At 35.3% G+C, this 20,070-nt stretch overlaps 1 protein-coding gene across 4 annotated transcripts; it reads left to right on the forward strand.

Annotated features, from left to right (window-relative positions):
- Nucleotides 1-1,017: 1,017 nt before the first annotated feature.
- On the forward strand, nt 1,018-20,067 carry LOC117489511 (natural resistance-associated macrophage protein 2-like). Of its 4 annotated transcripts, XM_034138827.1 has the most exons (17): nt 1,018-1,165; nt 5,343-5,427; nt 7,213-7,349; nt 7,611-7,730; nt 8,061-8,180; nt 8,918-9,024; nt 9,123-9,193; nt 9,275-9,342; nt 9,435-9,590; nt 9,969-10,127; nt 10,261-10,347; nt 10,702-10,821; nt 10,908-11,057; nt 11,185-11,258; nt 11,685-11,838; nt 12,453-12,506; nt 17,176-20,067. In XM_034138827.1, the coding sequence occupies exons 2-17, from the start codon at nt 5,394-5,396 to the stop codon at nt 17,236-17,238; spliced, it is 1,674 nt and encodes a 557-aa protein (XP_033994718.1). In that variant the 5' UTR covers nt 1,018-1,165; nt 5,343-5,393; the 3' UTR covers nt 17,239-20,067. The 4 variants fall into 4 exon arrangements, with proteins under 4 accessions (XP_033994718.1, XP_033994720.1, XP_033994719.1 ...); XM_034138829.1 differs by lacking the exon at nt 17,176-20,067 and having other exon boundaries at nt 12,453-14,788; XM_034138828.1 differs by lacking the exons at nt 1,018-1,165; nt 5,343-5,427 and adding an exon at nt 6,231-6,332.
- Nucleotides 20,068-20,070: the final 3 nt, after the last annotated feature.

A 20,070-nucleotide genomic window follows, 5' to 3' on the forward strand; every position in this document is an offset into this window, starting at 1 on the left:
CGTTAGTTACCCCACAGTAGCCGGAATATCGCGAGAAGACGTAAAGAAACGTGATTTAGAAGCACTTTAATGTCACGTCAGAACCATAGACTGTATGGTCAGAACATGCAAGGCATCTCTCCCATTATACATCCATGATCTGTCCCATTATACATCCATGATCTGTCCTTGTAACAAACTTCATTGTTTTTTGTTAAATTCAAATTATACATAGACACATACACCCTTATAACATAAACTGAACGTACTAACTTATATTTATAGGTTATACTATAAAGTATATAGTAAATATACTATAGTTTATAGTATTACTTTTCTGTGGTCACCGATTAATTATTATATTATATTATTATTATTATATTGTTCACCTTACATTTAAAAACGTTTTTTTATATTTCATTTCATTTTCCTTTGTACACACTGGTCTTTGACCTGCTGAATGTTGGTTCACAAACTGCTTATTTGCTTTTAACATTATTTACTTTTCATTTCTTTACAGATTTTCTTTTAAATAATACGTTATAAATAAATAATAAAAAATTAAAAAATTAAATTAACTAATAAATTAAAATGGATTATATTGGATACAATAGTGTATAAACTAATTAGCCCCACCTTGACAGATTTAATGCATCAATAATTATATTTTAGATCATTTTATAATGGACCATTATGAATAATCAGTACTTTCACCCTTGGTACTTGAAGTATATTTTTATGTCAATAATTTGTATCAAGTAAGATTTGGAAAGCAATACTTTGACTTCAAACCTATGTGTAAAGCCAAAGTATTGCTTACTAGTATACGAATACTGTATTTATATACTGTAATATTACTACTTTTACTTAAATAAAGTATCTGAGTACTTATTCTACTGCTGTTGAAGCTGGTTGAGATGATTATAAGAATAGACGGCCTGACAGGCTAAACCCAGGGCCCACAAAGCTTACTCCTCGACCAATCAGAAGAGTTAAATGACTGCACATGCGCACTAAGTCTTCAACTTACATTTGACATGGAAATATACGACTTTGCCAGAATTTAGCTTGATAACGTGCTACTTAGCTAGCCACCTGGAGATTTACACAGATGATGTCAGTTTAAAAGCCGCTTTAAACGTCAAAACACAACCTGCTGTTGTACCCTCCCATAAAGTGAACACAGGTAAGAGCGTTTTCATACTTTGATAAAGGTAGGTTAGCAGATCCCACCTGACTGCTAACGGTACCATGGAAACTAGCTCGATCACAATAATATAGTTACAGTAAAGCGACAGTGTTGGTGTTTACGGTTTTTATAAGCGTGTTTGTTAGAAGGGTTTTAAGTTTACATAATGGGTTTTGTAGCTAGTTGGTTTGATTGCAGCCACATCACCATGTAGTTAAAGTTATCAAGACCAGGGGCCAAACGGTGAAGTTCTGGTTAGCTTATGTTAACTAATGTTACTTTGGGGTTTTGTCAAATTAATTAAAAACTATTGCAGCAGTACATGAATGACCTGTAATACAAAGTTTCTGTCTACTTCATTCTAAACATACACATATGTTGCACTTAAAGGCAAAATGCAGCAATTTAAAGAGATTATTTTATACATCATGTTATTGTGAGCACTACAATCGGTGGGTTGATTCACGTGTCAAAGCTGGAAATCAGAGCATCATGCTGAGTTGATGAAGTCATTAGGATACACTTTGACCCATATACAGTCATGGTTATATCATCGTCATCATTACATTTATTCAGATTCAACATGTACAACTGAGTTTCACCGTCTCACATTTAACATGTATTTTCTGACAATTTAAGGGTAAGATGTTATTAACCGTAATTGACTAGACCTTGATACATTATTAAAGTGTATTAGTTGATTTAAACAGGTAAAGTGCACATTAATGGACATTTTTATAAATGCTAGTCAAGAGGCTATTTTTCATCTGTAGTCCCTGGACATAGCAACACAGCAAGCTCATGGCTTTATGTGAACAGAGGTAGGGATAACTGGTTCATTTAGTAGTAGCCTACTTTAGGTTCAAAAGGTTAAAAGGTTGTAATGTCATATACACAGCTACAGTGTAGTTGTGCAATGAAAACCTTGGGTCACAGGTTCCTCTAACATTGCAACATAAATATGAAAAATACATAAAACGAATACAAAAAAACTGTACAAATGGTGCAAGTTCAGGAGTTTAGCAGTCTTTTGGTCTGTTGGATAAAACTGTCCCCGAGTCTGGTGGTCTTTGTCCTGATGCTGGGTACAGCCTGCCAGACGGCAGCAGACACAACAGTTTGTTGCTGGGGGGAAGGGGGTCTTTGTATGTTTGTGACATAATGTGTGTGCAGGGTTCTTGATTGACTTTTTTCCCCGCAATATTTGCCTAACATTAAAAATAAGTTTTCTTAGATTTTTGCTTTGGCATTACTGTGTTGAGATTAGTTTTTTCTTGTGGTATAACTGCCTGCAACAGCCATCCTTTTAGGGGGTGTAACATTAGAGAATATTTGTCAGTTTGGGAGTTGTCGTAGATTTAATGATTGTAAAAGCTGTTCGATGCAGATTAGGCTCCTATGATGTTTTTTGAGGCCAAGGCTTTTTGGGGAAGTCAAATGAGTTTGTGACTAAGTGATGAGATTTGTTACTAAGCTTACCACTTTCAAATGTTATATTATTTCCAAACTTGCTCGTACTGAAATTATTTCCACAAGCCTAGCTGTGTGGCAATAAAGGAATATCTAATTTAAAATAGTCAATTCCAACTTTTTGACTCATGTAGGTGATGGCATAAGTTGTATTTCCTGAAGTGTATAGCTGGTGAATAATGTTGAGTCTAATATATGGATTAAGTTCTACCACATTCTTTGCCTCTGGGAAACCTAGTTGGAGTCTTAATCTCTTGTATTAGCACCTACACGTGATTGTCCATGGAGTTTGAAAAGATTAGTGCTGACACATTTTAAAGGCAGTTTTACAACTTCAAGAGTGGAATTCGGGTCACACTGGGACCAATACAACCAATACTTATGTCAGATAGCACAGTGTACAAAAAATAACCTGATGTGTGAAAGTCCAAAACCAACTCACAAGGTTCTGCAATAAGATTAAAAATACACCTGCTGTAGGTTGATCAAAAGCTGAACTGAACTAAGCTGATATATTCTTTAACCAGGTGATAAGACGAAGGCAGTTGACTTAAAACCAGAGTAAATACCTGCACACTAAAATCTCCTTTTGTAGTCTTAGCTAACAGTCCTGTTTTGATCTTCATCAGGAAAACTTACTGTGAGACATGACTTGATCAACATGATCCTCTGCAAAACAATGTTTTTATTATTAACATTATCAGACTCAGAATAATGTCTTAACCCGGGGGAGTTGGGTTTTGTGACAGTTTCTCCATTTTAGAATTAAAACAAAAATATATATATATATAAAAAAATAAAATAAAATACAATACAAATATGTAAATGACCATTAGAAATTCAAGTAAATGTGTAAAAAATAACATCACATAAAAACATTTATTTAAACATAGGTAGTATATAATAAGATGAGGCAGTCATTTAGTGGAGTGAGAGACACATTCGTTTGGGATTTAGTGGAGTTGTTTTGATTTGATTGACGTTGGGAAAAATAATTGGAGAAAACTCCATCATGTGTGTCTGCCCTGTCTGCATACATTGTCAATGGTATTCAATTATAGGATCATTTTTACTAGTTTAGCTGGTTCGGTATCGTTTATGTTTTTTATGAGCAAAGAAATCTTAGTTTCAAAAATAATACCGCATTTCAAACCTCATTTTGTACTCTTCCTAGTCCATTCACTCTGACTGCTGGCTGCAGCCACATGAGAACACACAACAAATAAGTGTCTTCAGAGATGCAGAAAACTGAACCATCCTGCGGCTTAGTCCTTCCTTTTTGAAAACAAGCTGTTTGATTTATGTCCACATGATGTTTTGTCGAGTATTAGGGGTTTATATTTCAAGAAACAACTCACATTTGTTGTAAACTAATATCATTTCTCAAAATGTAATCTTTTTAAATGAATTGTTGCTGCTACTAAACAAAGTACCCAGGATTCTATCACTTTTTATAAAGCCAAATACTACAATACAGAGCACATGTTGAGTTGTGAACCAAAGAAAGTGACACTCAGATGAAACCATTGACCTTTAAAGCAGCTCTGTCTACTGCCTCGTATGATCCCATAGTCACATGCTTTCAAAGGAGCTACACTCTTTGTCTCAAATAACTTGCCGTTATATAAAACAGTTGTCTCTGTGTGGACTGAAGGTTTTTTCATTTTAATTTTCGGGATGTTAAGTAAAGAAGTATCTATTTTACTGTGGAGCCGAGTGTGAGAGGAAGGATGCATGTGGTGGAAGTGAAACTGGTGCCGGTGGTCAACTCAAGGTTTACTGTTAAAGGTTCTCATTAAGGAAGTGACCTCTCACATGCTCTTAATGTTGCAGAGTCATATTTATGACTTAGACATTTTAATGAAAAACATTAGGTGGCATTTAATGATGCATTCAGAAAATTACGCAAGCTCCCAAGATAATTGCAAGTCATAAGTGTGTGACTAGAAATGTTCCTGACTTTAATTCTGCAACCAAAATGGCCGTAACTGAGCCCACACATAAATGTCACAAGGTATTTCTCTTGTTTTTGGAAAGAAATGTTACTTTGTTTTAATCACTGTGGACTTACAAACTGCTATGATATCTCTGTGTTGTTGTTCTTATGTTGTATTTATTTGATCATTTACTGATATGGCCTCTTTTGTCTAAAATAAATCAGAGCTTTGAACAGCTGAGAAAAGTTAGTTGATCAACGGCAAATTCGATTAATCAATTAATAAAAAGTAATTTATTAAGCTAAAATGGCTTGGAACGCTTTTTTCAGCCTAGAAAATATGAATATTTCTGGCTTCTTTGTTTTATACTCTTTAATTTAGTTTGTTTAGGCTTTGGACTGAAAGTAGTAGACATTCAAAGACATCAACTTGGGTTTTGAATCTGGGACAGACATTTTTCACTATTTGCTGACATTTTATAGACCAATCAATGAAACGGCATATTTGTTAAATAAATCAAATCAATATTGTTTTAATAAAAAGGGGAAAGGGCAAGACCATTTTGCAAATGTTTCATGATATACATTCATATTTGCATTTACTGTTATTGAGAAAACCTGAAGTAAGTCTCTTTGGGAATCCAGTCATTTTAGCTAAATGGTTGTTTGAGTGCAAAGCATCACTTATGTGATAATTACTGTTTTACCTTCAACAGTCATGTCTTTCATGCTCCTCAAGATGATGTATCTGTTGTTGTTGTATTCCAGGGAGGCTGATATTCATCCCTCCAGTTCCCAGGGATCCCTCAGCCTGCCCTGATGAAGGCCGAGCAAGACGAAGACCTCCTGGAAGGTAAAGCTTAAGACAACAGAAACACGACCATCACATTACAGACACACCTTCTGTGTTCTCCAGCATTACACACTCTGGCCATTGGGTTAGGGCTGCAATCCTCTATCTGTGTCAGCGTGCATGCTGACAGAGAGGCTTAAAACAATATGTTACTGAAGAATACTGAACACTTTTTTATATACATGTTGCCCCAGAGCCATGGCTTGACTTTTGAAAACTCAAACTCTCTACATATTTATAAAAAATAACATTTGTTTTCTTTCTTCCTTGGAATAATTTAAGTATCTGAATGTATATTGTGTAACACTTTAAAAACATAAATCACAGTGCTTTACAACGCAGCATAAACAAATCCAATGAAATGAAGAAATAAAGTATTAGATGAGAACATCATAGAAGAATAAATGAGGATAAGGTATATGATAATATTTTAAAAACTATTGAAATTAGACACAAGGTGTATGATAATATGTTAAAACATTAAACAAACATCAGACATACATAACATGTAATAGACTAAGTCAAAGCACATAAAAAAAGGTGTGTTTTTAATAGACAGACTGTGGCTAGCCTGATCTCATCCGGCAAATGATTTAATCATTAAAGGGAAAACAGAGGGCAGGTCACACTGCTATTACTATTACTATTTGTGCTATGGTTCGGTTTTCCTCTATGGAAAAAAAGAGCAGATGTGTGCCTTGGCGTGCGTACTTTACTTCTCTGTCTTTTGGGGCTCATCTTTAGAAACAGGATGTAAGAATGTCTTTAAGCGACGAATGACAACAAAAGTGATGATTAAGGCAAAGTCATTCATATATAAGCAGAGTCATTGTTAGGAGCAGCGGACTGTGGGAGCAGCCGTCAGTTGGAAATGAAGGAAGGAAATAATGAAAGGTCCAAACTCAGTGAGTAGTACATGTTTTCTGGTATATCATTTGTCAGAAATGGTAAACACAAGAGTTAGAAGAGCTTTTTCTGCGATTTTACTCTTGTAAATATTGACTGTAATTATTTTCCTTTCATTGTGTTCTCAGAAAACATGTTTGTTGGTACATTGGGCTTAGGAGTTGAATAATGGGTCATAATTACAGGTCTTAACATTATTGTGTAAAGACAATATGAGAATATATTGAGAATATGTCGCTTCTGGTCATTAAAACTGTGGCTTAATCTTTAAGTCCATGCAGTAAGCTGCTGTTCAGACAAGTCTATGACGGAAGCTGTGTTTTGTCTTCTGTTTACCTTGAAAGATCTGTTTTAGTTTATATTTGAATGGCAGAGCTGTTGTTGTTCCTTGGGTATCTACTGTATGTCTGTTAACTCATAAAACCTCAGCTCTTTAGAAAGTAAAACAAAAATGGTTTAGTCGGAACCAATTTCACTTGGCTTTTAATTCATGCTAACCTTGCTGTACAATTTGGGTTAAGGTTAGTTAGTAGAACAGAGGTTTGAGAGTTTGGCTATGTTGAAAAGCATCAAGTGCTGTTGCTAAAGTATTAGTCTAGTATCACAACAATTATTTTCTATTTACATTAAACCAAAAATAATTTATGGGGCAAATCTTGAATCCTTTTTACTACTAGGTACTTTTCTCCCACCTAGCTTTCAATACTAAAATCATGTAGCATGGCCAACTGCAACACTGTTGTAGAAATGAAATGTGTCAGTAGAGTTTATCATAAAACATTAGAAAGGACTTTCAGAACTACAAAAATTAAATCCATGTTTAAAAATATATTTTTCATAATGGCACCAATTTTCTTTTTTCTTCTCTGTTTCTGTCAGAGGACTCCCCTCAGGAGAATGGAGCTGAGACAAACCAGTACAGCTCCGTCTCTCCTCCTTCCTCACCAGTAGCCCAGGATGAACCCTTCTCCACATACTTTGAGGACAAGGTGGCCATTCCTGACAATGTCAGCCAGGTAAGATCCTTATAAACCACTGTTTCATGTAAAACAAGCAGCAAAACACACGCTTAAGTGTGGGTACGTATGTAATCATGTACATGTGGCTGCGATCATCAGTTTCAAAGATCAAGTATAATGCTTTAAACTTATTGGAGTTATATTATTTTTTTAGATTTTGGGAAGCTTAACACACTTTATTTTGGAATGTATACAACTCCATATCAATCAAATTACATTTTATCAGTAATGCCTAAATGTGACTTTTCCCCCATTCAGGTGTTCAGCTTCCGTAAACTCTGGGCCTTCACTGGACCGGGGTTTTTGATGAGCATTGCTTACTTGGATCCAGGGAACATCGAGTCCGACCTGCAGTCCGGAGCTAAAGCCGGCTATAAGGTGACATTTTAGTATCAGTATTCTTTTATTTTGAAGGCAAAATGGCCTTTGGTCATGTGTTGTCTGTCTCTTGCTCAATTGTCACACAAAATAGGTTGCATCAACATACAGTATTTCTCTAAGAAAAGGCATCAACTTCATCATAGGTGCAATGACTTATGATCACTTCCATCATATGTATTTTTTCCTTACATTACCAAAAATAAACTTTCCAAAATGAACGTGAGCAAGAAATTATGTAGGCAACTATTTTTTTAAATATAGTGTGTCAAAGTAAAATTCCTACATAGGGAAAGTGATTGTACTGATTTATTTTTCTTTGTGTCTCAGCTCCTGTGGATCCTCCTTGGAGCCACCATCATCGGGCTGCTGCTGCAGAGGCTGGCTGCGCGCCTCGGGGTCGTCACGGGGATGCACCTGGCTGAAGTCTGCAACCGCCAGTATTCCACAGTGAGCATTCAGCACTCATAACGCATATTAACTTCCCCTTTCTTGTTGTACATTAACTTTTTATGAATGGGACTGAATGTGTGAGTGAGTTAAGAGTGTCAAAATGAGTGTTCCATTTTTGCTGTACCAAATAGAGTAAAGTTTTAAACCTTCTTTAATTTTTCTTTTTTTTTTGCATGTCACTGATCAAGATTAGACTAAGATATTGGTATTAGTATTCTACTATTTGAAGAATTAGATTACAAGGGTCGCTGTGTTTCAATGTTTCTGATCCAAACATTTCCAATACCTCCAGAGCCTATCCAAAATGTTTATTTTCCTAATAAAATATTCTACTTTAATTCATGTTTGTTGGTTTTTAGTTTTCCAAAAACAATGTTTTCACTGCTGTCAAAGAACAGTTTGCCCACCCCTGCTTGTCATACAAAGGGACGCCTGATGGACAAGTGACATTATTTAGATACATTTATTCACTTTATTTAACATTTTTCGTAGAGTCAGAACAAAAAATATAATGACAGTCATTAAAGCCTTTTTGGTAAAACTCAATAGAAGCTTTTAATATAAAACATCAACCGCAACAACCCTACATTTTTAATATCCTGTTTTTAGATTTTGTCAAATAAAAGCCAACATGAGTTATGTGATTCGCTAAAGTTTCAAGAGAGTATTAAACTCTGCTAAATGACATCATCTTCCACTCTCTGATTATATCCGTTCTTTTATTTCTGTTTCAGGTTCCTCGGGTCCTGCTTTGGGTGATGGTGGAGCTGGCGATTATTGGCTCGGACATGCAGGAGGTCATTGGCTGTGCCATCGCTCTCAACCTTCTCTCAGTGGGCAGGTACCATTAGAAGCGCCTGCAAACATTTGTAGAGATTTGCAAAGCGTATATTTCTGTAATGGTGAGTAGTTACTGTAGTTCTTCTCTTTCCCCTTCAGGATACCACTGTGGGCAGGAGTCCTCATCACCATCACTGACACATTTGTGTTCCTCTTTCTAGACAAATACGGTAGGGATTCACTTACTTAACATTTAATGTGTTATGAAAGCTGTGCTTCCAGGTGTTGATACCGTTTGTACCTCCTTGTAGGATTGAGGAAACTTGAAGCCTTCTTTGGATTCCTCATCACCGTAATGGCTCTGAGCTTTGGTTATGAGGTAAAAGTCCCTTACAATGTCCTGGATAGTTCAAGTGTTAATTGACAGCTGTCAGATTTTGACCTATGTGACTCTCTTTTGCCTGTGTGTAGTATGTGGTGGCAGCACCAGACCAAACGGAGCTTCTGAAGGGGATGTTCATCCCTTACTGCTCCGGCTGCGGGTCTGTGCAGCTGGAGCAGGCCGTGGGAATTGTAGGCGCCGTCATCATGCCCCACAACATCTACCTGCACTCAGCACTGGTCAAGGTTAGTAGCGCATTTGCTTTTATTCAGAAAAACTAGTTTTGTTTTTCTTACCAAATAGTTTGCACAGTTTTTATTTTGACAATGCAGAACATCATTGTTTGAGATAAACTTTATTGTATTGGCTAAAAAATGTAAAACTACTAATTTTTGTATTACCTCTGGGTACATTTTTCTTCACTTTATTATTAATACTATAGCTATTTGTAATATTCATACACATTTTTTTGTAAACTGTGAAGCAGTCCCATTTGTCTTTCCTACACAATATAAAATAGTAATTGAAAAGCTCAGCATTATAAATGCCATTTTTAAAGATTCTTAAAGCAGATTTTGGTTGTTTGATGGTTGTGTTATTCTGTTTAATTCCTTTTATACAAGTCTCGGGATATTGATCGGAAAAATAAGAATGAAGTAAAGGAAGCCAACAAGTACTACTTCATCGAGGCAACCATCGCTCTGTTCATCTCCTTCCTGATCAACGTCTTTGTCGTAGCGGTCTTTGCCGAGGCCTTCTACGGCAAAACCAATAATGACATGGTGAGAATCCTGCCCTCTTTACTGCTGTTGTTCATACTAGAACAAAACAAATATTTTCTGTTAACTACGGTTGACCCACATTGTGCAGAGCCAAGAGTTGTGTCTTATCATATGTTTGTGTTCCTGGTTTCAGAATCAAAAGTGCAATGAAACCGGCCTCCTGCCAAAAGAGCTCTTCCCTCATAACAACGAGACACTGCAGGTGGACATCTACAAAGGGGTACGTCCTCCCAACAGTAATATATAATTGTGTCTTGACATATAACGTCACTTCCTATAAATAAAAACCAGATATACTTACAGTATTGGTGCAGAGAACAAAATCTATATTTTTTTCATGATGTATTAGAGAGGATAGGAACGCATCGCAGATCTTATCATGATATTTGAGATGTGTCTCAATTCTGTGTGGGTTCCCTACGACTGTACATACTTATTATGTATATATACGTAGCGTTTTTTTGCAGTTAATATACAATAGTGTACGAACCTGCTTTTTAACTTAAGATAACCATCCCTTGTTGAAGGGATGAATAGATTGATAACTTATTTCCGTGTCTGTCTGTTTGCTTAGGGAATTGTGCTGGGCTGTATCTTCGGACCTGCAGCCCTCTACATCTGGGCCATAGGAATCCTGGCAGCTGGACAGAGCTCCACCATGACAGGCACTTACGCTGGGCAGTTTGTCATGGAGGTAGGAGTGTGTTTTGGTACCTTGAAATGTTTATAAAAAACAAACATAAGTGTGTGTGCTCAGGTTTTTCTTTTGTGTTTTTGAAGGGATTCCTGAACCTTCGTTGGTCCCGTTTTGCGCGGGTTCTGCTGACCCGCTCCATCGCCATCACTCCTACACTGCTGGTTGCCATTTTTCAGGATGTTAAGCATCTGACGGGGATGAACGACTTCCTGAACGTTCTTCAAAGCATGCAGGTCGGGAAGAATAATTTGTGAAAGCCCTTATGAGGGAAAATGTGTGACTTTAACCCACTGCTACTCTGTCCTATTCTGTCGTACAAAACTGTAAACATATTCACTGACCTTTCTTTCTGTTCAACAGCTTCCTTTTGCTTTGATCCCAATTCTGACCTTCACCAGTATGAAATCCATTATGAACGACTTTGCAAACGGAATGTGAGTAAAATGTGATTTATTTTTATCATTAATACCTGACTATTCAGGATGTTTTAGTATCAAAGTTAATTTAACTTAGAAACAAAAAAAATGGAAGGGAGGAAATCTTTCTTTGACAGCCTTTTTTGTTAAATGTGTTGTGATGGGGGTCTGTATTTACTTATTCATTGAGAAATCATGCAACTTCTTTGCTCAAGGTCATGTGAGTGATTCTGTTCTAGACAGTTTTATTTTAAACTAAATGTTCCTCTCTTTAACAACATATAGGATGATACTCATCCAATGTTGTTTTCTGACAGGCCAATATTGGATTATGCAAACTAGGAATTTACTCAGTGGTTAAATGGAACACTTTCCAGGAAGCTGTTAGTAAGAGAAAAAAACCCGTTATTTCTCAATGGTATAATGAACTGTCTGTTTGTTCAGGGTGTGGAAGATTTCAGGAGGCATCGTCATCCTGGTGGTTTGTGCCATCAACATATACTTTGTGGTGGTGTACGTCACGGCGCTGCACAGTGTGCTGCTCTATGTCCTCGCTGCTCTGCTCTCCTTGGCCTATCTGTGCTTTGTGGGCTACCTGGTGAGTCGGATTGCTTCTCATTATTTGGTTTTAGTACTTTGACATTTGGTAACCTCTTTTTTTAATGCAGACAATGAATCAGTGACGAGCATAGTAGGATAAACCTTTTGCTCTTGATCTTGATCTTGCTACAGAAAATATGTGGTTATACTACAGTGCTGCCAACCTAGTTTTCTTTTCCCCATATTAACCAATAGTTACAATCACCAAAATTAATAAATCCATTGTAGTAATTAAACTTATCTAACAATCAATACGTCTTATCTTCATTCTTACATTTCTAATTGTGAGAACAAACACAATGAAGTGCAGACAACTGAAGCAATTAAGGTTAATCACAATCAAACTTAACCAGGATCCAGTAATCCAACATTTAAGGTGCTGCTAATCTGAAATCGGTAGCATGACCAATTTAGTTTACTAGGTATACAAATAGTTACTTACAGTTTGATTTATTTGTGATGTATTGTTCAGGGTTAGGGTTATGATGAAATACATTTTTGTTTTGAAAACGGTCTAATGTATTTAAATGTTCTGTTTTAGGAATGTTTAAGTGAAACAACATATTTCTTGCATTCCCTGTTGTGTCTTGACTTCTCTACTTTTGTCTGCAGGCCTGGCACTGCTTGGTTGCCCTGGGGGTTTCCTGCCTGGACTTTGGCAGCAGGGTAAGCAATCCACCTGCCATGTTGATAGAGGAGCACTCTGAATACGACTCGTAGTGCCGAACAGGACAATAACCACCAGCATTCCTCTTGGAAACACTGAGCCCTGTACACAACCAAGACTTTTGTAGATCATGTAGCATCACATGTTGATTTTGTGTAGGGCTGGGTATCAGAATGTGGTGCTACTTAGGTACTCAACGAACTCAATTTATAATGCACCAGCACAATTAAGGGCAGTGTTTAATGCTTGATAAGGAAATATATCTGCATCATTTGGCAAATTAATAATTGTTACAATCCTTAAAGGCAACAACTATGATCACCTCTGCTTGTAAGCGACATACTTTGACAGAAATGGTTTATAACATATATTCTCTATTGACGTTAAACCCAATTTTCTTTAAACACTATTTTCCATAATTTTTGTAAAATGAAATCTCAAAAGAAACACTCAATACTGTCTTCTTCACTTTTTGTCAGGGATATTTTTTAATAACTTTTCTGTTCACAGACCTGACGAATAATATGAACAGAAACGTTATTAAGAAATGTCTCTGACTGCAAGTGGAGCTCTACAGAAAGTGCACCAGCTTTTTTATAACATTTTATCAGACTTTTGAAAAACAAGCACCTCAGTTTGTATTTTCACCCCATCTTTATGAAGACATTTCCCACAGTCTCTCTGCTTCATATAACTTTGGACGTCATAAGGAGGAGATCAGTGAAGGTTAAAGGATTTAGACAGGATGATTTTAGACTTCCTCTAACAAGACCGTAAGTTAGTATTTTGTAAATGTTATATTTTCCTGCATGTGAGAAGCAGAAAGATATGCAACAGATTTGTTGAAAGATTTGTTGTTTCTTACCATTGTTTCCAATAAGTATTAACAGACCTAACTGTATACCTATAACAGTAGTCTTTAAATCTTCTTTTTGCCTGATTATTTGGCTTGTTCTCTAAGACATGTACAAATGCTAGCTGCATTGATTACCTCCCAGTGTAGTGTTATTATTTTTCACTCTGTCTACCTCAACATCCTCCATTGTCTCATTCCTCTGAACCGTCTCTGTAGCTGTTTGATTCTTTGGATTTTTGCATCTAACTATTTAATAACAATTGTCAAATAGTTCTCAAAAAAGTTATGTTAAAGAAACTATATGTACCAAAAATCACCAAATGATATCCAGCCCTAAATGTACCCAATTTGATTATTATCAGCTGATTTTAAATGGGTTAATTTCAGTGGTTATCAGCCCCATAGTGTGTCGGACGGGGCCTGCTACACCCACTATACTGTAGGTTTTATCACACGTTTGATCACCAGAAGAAGGAAAACAAGAAGATGACACCTACCTCTAGTGACTTTAGCAAATATGACAAAAGCAAAGGTAGGCGATGTCATGAGAAACTCCATTAGGGGTGGGGGATGTGAACAGGGAACCATTACCCAGGAGACTGGTGTTGGCGCCCCATCTAAATTCACAATTTGTTTTGTCTTTTTGTTTACATCTTATTATGTCACTTTCGCTTCACAAGCATAGTCACTTTAACACAAACACATTTTTTCTCCTAGCCATAATAAAGCAGTTTGGTTGCATAAACTTAAACAACTATTTTGTTTGTGTTGTTTTAAATTTGCACGCATTAGAACGGTAGCGATAACCACTGATAACGGCCTCTTAATCAGCCGTTAGCCTTCAAATTGTGTGAGCTGATTCCTGTCTAACATGTCACAGTTTTAGCATCATGTATTACCATTCTCTTCATTTGTTACGTCCTAGTTGATTCTTGGTTCTGTAAAGTCCAGAGTTGAAAGATTTTACAACCAAGCCTGTCAATGGGGATTCTTTTCAAATCTAAAAAAAATTAGCCTTGCATTGTAAAATCAAATTTGAAAGACTGAATGGCTTAAATGGAGGACCGTTATTGTCTGACGAAGTCTAAAGAAGAGTCATTTAAAAACCTGCTGTAGTGCTGCATATTGAAAACTGTTATGTTAACCCCCTTTGATGTAAAATAAAAAAACCTTTATCCACAAAATAATAATTTGTAAATCAATTTCACACCCTGTGTTAACTTTAATACTTCAGAAAAACTGAGAAAGTGTTTGATGAGTTGTAGTGAATGGGGGCCGCATTTAACAACAGCAAAATGATATCAAAACATCTGTTATGTGGAGGTTTTTTTAAAAGTATGAATTTACTGAAAATGCATGTTAATCAATGTGTTTGGGAAGTAGTGAGCATACGACAGGATTAAAAACCTGCGGCGAGTTATGTGACAGTTGGTAAGCTAATGTTTTTTTAAATAGTTTTGCTTTTATTAAATCCGGCCAACTTTACTTCAATTCATCCATAATCTTAGTTTTTGATTCTTTGTTAACCATGGAGTTTATTTTAAGAATTGATATAGATGATATAGAAAAGTCATGTTGTGTGTATGAAGTATCTCTTTAACAGACTCCATTCAAGCAAAGTTTCATATGACAGTCACCCCTCTTTTAGTGCCTAAATAATCAGGATGCCAGTGACTCTCAAATGCTAAAGTGAGCTTATCAGTAAATCAAAGCTTAAGTGTGAAGGAAGATAAGCTTGTAGTACTGTGCACGAGTTGTATCATACATTCTTAACTGTGTGAGTTTAGGTGTTGAATAAAGATCCATTGAAGTATTAAAACCATGATAAACCTCTAATTCAGAATGGTTGCCTTTGGGAAAAGCTACATAGAAATATATTGTATAAATATGTTATGTTGCAATTTATAGAATGTAAGTTCTGAAATAAATATAGGGACTTATTTTAACTGCTATGCAGAGAATTAAAAACATTAAAAAATGGTCTAAATGTTTAAAACCATTACAACGTTACTTGTAATATATATATATATATATATATATATATATATATATATATATATAGCCCATGATCCCCAGTTTTCTCAGAGAGTTTCCAATCTGTAATCCACCTTTAAAATCTCAAAGCAGTCATATTGTGGATAATGAATAGTCAAGTCCTATTTAATTGAATGCAGAAAATGTTGATGCTGAATTGGGTGCACTGCATGTGTCCACCGATTCATTTAAGACTTCCTTTTAGAAATGAAAAAGTTGTAATCTGTTTGACTTCGTACATGTTTGTTTGTTCTCAACACTGTTGGTTTATTTTTTAAATGTGTGTGTTTCTTTTACTAAGAATAAAAGTATTATGAGAATTCAAACTTGTTTAGAAAAAATGGAATATTCATATTTTCCTATAAAATGAGTGCCATCGTTTCTGCTGTCAGCCTCTGTTAGATTACAGCTTGGATAAAGTAAACAGGATTTCAATAATTGTCAAACTCCGAGAAACTGGTCTCGGGTTCAGAGTTCTCAAAAGCTTTCATAAAGTTACTCAAGGTTTTCAGGCTGCTGACATACAGTGTTTAATGAATACCTCATGGCTAAAGCACATTTGAACTTTTCCAGGGATAGATTCGATGTAGATTAAGATACTAATTTCTGCTCTTTGGGATTTAATGAATAAGTGTCTTTCCTTGCAACGTGATAAAGCACCCCATGTGTTCAAAAATAAATGGGAAAGTATGGATATAAGGACATTTGTTGGCGTCTTCTGTATGAATGTCTAAAAGATTTATACATTAAAGGGTTTCAACTACAAGTCTATTTTAAATAGAGAAAATTCTTGATTTTATCATACATAAAATAAATCAATACCTCAGAAATAACTAGAGAATTGTCTTTTCGGCAGTCTTGTAATGTTAATCTTATAAATAAGTACTAAACTTGATAACTTGCCCTACTGTACTGCTAATTAGGTGGTGATAATGTGATAAGGTAACACACAAGGAAGTTGTTTACGTTCCTCTTACCCAGATTAAATGGTGAAATTTTAGGATGATGGCAGTTATCGTAGGATAAATAATACATTTTCAGCGCTTTCCTGGATTAAATTAGGAAAGTTGAGTTTAGAAAGTAACATTTTTACCTACTGTAAGGTGAGCACCATTAATGAATCTGTAATTTTAAAACAATCAATTTCAAATTGTGAACTGATTGCCAAATTATTCTTTTTGATTTGAAATTGTTCTCTTTTTTTATTTTACATTTTCCTTACATATTTCTTCTACATTCTACTAGGTTTATATTCCTTGAAAAAAGTATAAATCAAAACTGTAAATTACATAATATAAAATTGATATACAAAAGCATGGACGCTTTTACTGGTCATAGTGAGCATGGTGTGTGCGCTGGCATGTAGAGCTGCAACAATATGTAGTTTCACAAAAATATCCTCAGCAACTATTTTGATGATCATGACTTTTGGATTTTTGTCCGGTTTATATTAAATGAAGCTGATTATCTTTGGATTGTAGATATACAAAACAAGACATTTAAAAACATCAGCTTGGACTGTGTTTTGTTTTGCAGCCCTATAAGCATGTCATCATGTTTTTTTTTGCAATGTATGAAGATTAAGTTCTGAATAATTTCCTAATTATAAAACCATTCATTAATACGTGAACTTGAGAATCAGACGAATACGGCATGGCGTGGCCAAATCATATGAAAACATGTCCTGTTGCCATGCAGGTTATCCTGGTAAAGTAATGCTTATAGTATTGATATGTGTAGTTAACCATTTGTATTAAATTCTGTCCTCTCTCTTTCAGATGCAACTGTCCCGGCACACTGACATTTACCTACTGACTGACATGGACACTGACACTGGTTGAGAAGAAGGAGGACGCGATGTGAGCAGATGTTGATCTGATGACCCGACAGTAGCGAGGGACCACTGAAACTCGGCCAGTATGTGCTAGTCTTCACCTCTCTGTGCCTAGCATGTCTTTAAAGTGTCCTTAAAGTACACACTGTGTTGTACACACAGTAATGTGTAATCCAATTGAGGATGTTTTTTATTGTAAATGCCTTGTCAATCTCAGCCAAATAATGTTAATGCAAATAATGGTTTAATATCTCGGAAAGATGTTTGTTCCTGTAATAAAGCAAACACTAATAAAAAACACTTATTTAAGTCCAATATAACATGTTTTGCCAACTAGACAATACTGTGAGGAACATGCTTTCTACACAGAAATTGCACAATAATAAACTTACAATTCCACATCATGGAGATAACAGTGAATTAAATTCAGAGGGGTTCAGAGACAGTCAGCTGTTTTCAGAGGATGCTGCACTTAGTGTGCCGCGGACCTAAAATATTTCCAGCAGTCTGCACATTTCATTCAGTCTTCTTGGTTTAGCTGAAATTACATTAGAAATATATATTTATACATTTGCCATGGTTACACAGCCCTGTGACAGAAGGTTCTGAAAAGTCTGATATGAATGTCAAGATGTTATTTAAAACATGTTTTTCATTTGGTAGGAACTGAATAGCTGTCCTTGTTTGATTGTATGTGATTAAAATCTTTCATCAAGATGTTAATATTAAACGAATAAATTGTTTAAATTAATATATTGAATATCTATATAACCCTTGACAAATATACAAGGTATTGATGTGTGTTTATTCACACTTTTTCCTGTGTTTTATACTATATGAAAGAGTGACAGTTTAATGTCATTTTATACACAGTTATGCATCTATTTTAGGTGCTTGGAATTCTGTTTCTTGGAAATAAAGTTTATATATCCTTCGTATGTTTCCACAACATATTTCCAATTATTTGAAGGACTGGCTGATTTTAAATTATTCAACAAATGCCAGCGTGTAGGATTTGAAAATTCATTATATTGGTGGTCCTTGGGTGTAGTAACTTAAAGACACTGTGACAGCAGACACTCACTTAAAACGAAATAATATTACATGTATTCAGCAAATGTATACATTCCCATATAATTTATTTATGATTTATTTTTGTCATAAATGTAAAGTTAATGACTAAATGCAGCACTTGAAGTTTGATCCCTAAAGAGTTTGCCTCCTATTGATAGATCTTATCTTATTTATCATACACACATGTACATCACACATACATTTATATATTTATATGAATATCAAAATGTGGTATTATATCAACTTAATTTGCTCTTGTAAATCTCCTTCTCAGTTAAGCTTAGGTCAGTTTGTCTGAGATGTTTTTATTCATGTGTAGTTATTTAAAAAAATGTTTTGATAAATGCCTATTTGGCCTGTACTGTATGATGTTTTATTTTTGTTTAGTTAAGTTTAACATTTTAAAATGTTTGCTTGGCTTCTATTTTGGGATATTATGTAGATATAGATTTTCTTTATTGAGTTAAACTTGGGCAGGGGTGGGATGTGTGCTAAAGGGCATTATGTTACAGAACAAGATTGCATTGAAATTAATGTGGAAGAACAAGATAGAAATTGGCACTGTGGTGCAAAAGAGTGAGGTACATACAGTAAATGGTTTAAAAGTGAAGTGAAGCAGAACAACACGTGTTCATTTTATCTCAGGGCTTCCCGTGTCCTGGCACAAATTTGAGTAGTTGAAGTTTAATAGAGGAGACAAGTGTAAGCAAAAATGTGCTTGTGCACTTCACTCACTTGACACCTTTTATAAGCAGAAGAAAACTGAAATTAAAATGAGAATAGGACAATGAAAATTATATGAAATATATATCAAATTAATTCTAAAAACTCTTTAGCGGTTAGATTGTGTTTGCTGGTTTGGGCTGATATATACACCAAACCTTTGACCAAATACTAAACTGAACTGCTGTGTTACTGTGCAGACGACCAGTGTGCCTCCTGAATTCACCACTGTGCCTCATTTCTACAATCTATCGCACACTATTCTGTCAAAAAAACATTTTTTTAAACCAATACAAATCATTGTTGTTACAACACAACTATATTATATTTAGTTAATCAATAGCATCTTTGTTAAACTATGTGTGTAGGGTTGAGGTGTAGAGAGGGTAAGATCTTTTCACATATTGTTTTGTGCATTTTTCATCATACTTTTTGAAAGACTAATATTTTTGTTAGGAAATGTATTTTTTTTTTCACTGCAAGATGTATAATATTCTTATGTGACAATTGATATGATTATAATGACATGTCATGCCAAAACAAACACCAAATATTTGTGCAAAAATTGTTTTTTTTAAAGATTCTCCTGAAAAACCATTTGTTTTCATTGATGGGCTAACAGCAGAAGGTAATGCTTAGCAGTTTGTAAATGAATTGGAAATATGTCACTGCAGGCCACATGCATTTGGTCAGAGATGTATTATTTGACCTTCAGCCTGTCTAATAATCTATCTTCTGATAAAATGTATTAAACAATTGGTTATACATTTGTTGTTTTATCGCTGCATCATGTGTTGCATTGTAAGTAGTGTAAAGGGTCTGATTATGGGAACACTTGTTTGTATTGTCAGCGACCATTTTTCTGGTTCCATGGTCAGACAGGAAATTGGTACTGTGAAAATGCAGACTTTACTCAATGGTTTTCTGATAGGGTTCTTCTTTTGTCACCATATCTGTTTATTTTCAATGACCTCACTGCAATCTCTTCTATATGTACAAAAACAGTTTTTTCTTGTTGAATAAAAAAGTTAAAATACCTAAG

The sequence above is a fragment of the Trematomus bernacchii genome, unplaced genomic scaffold, assembly GCF_902827165.1.
Source record: "Trematomus bernacchii unplaced genomic scaffold, fTreBer1.1, whole genome shotgun sequence".
In the NCBI taxonomy this organism is placed as follows: Eukaryota; Metazoa; Chordata; class Actinopteri; order Perciformes; family Nototheniidae; genus Trematomus; species Trematomus bernacchii.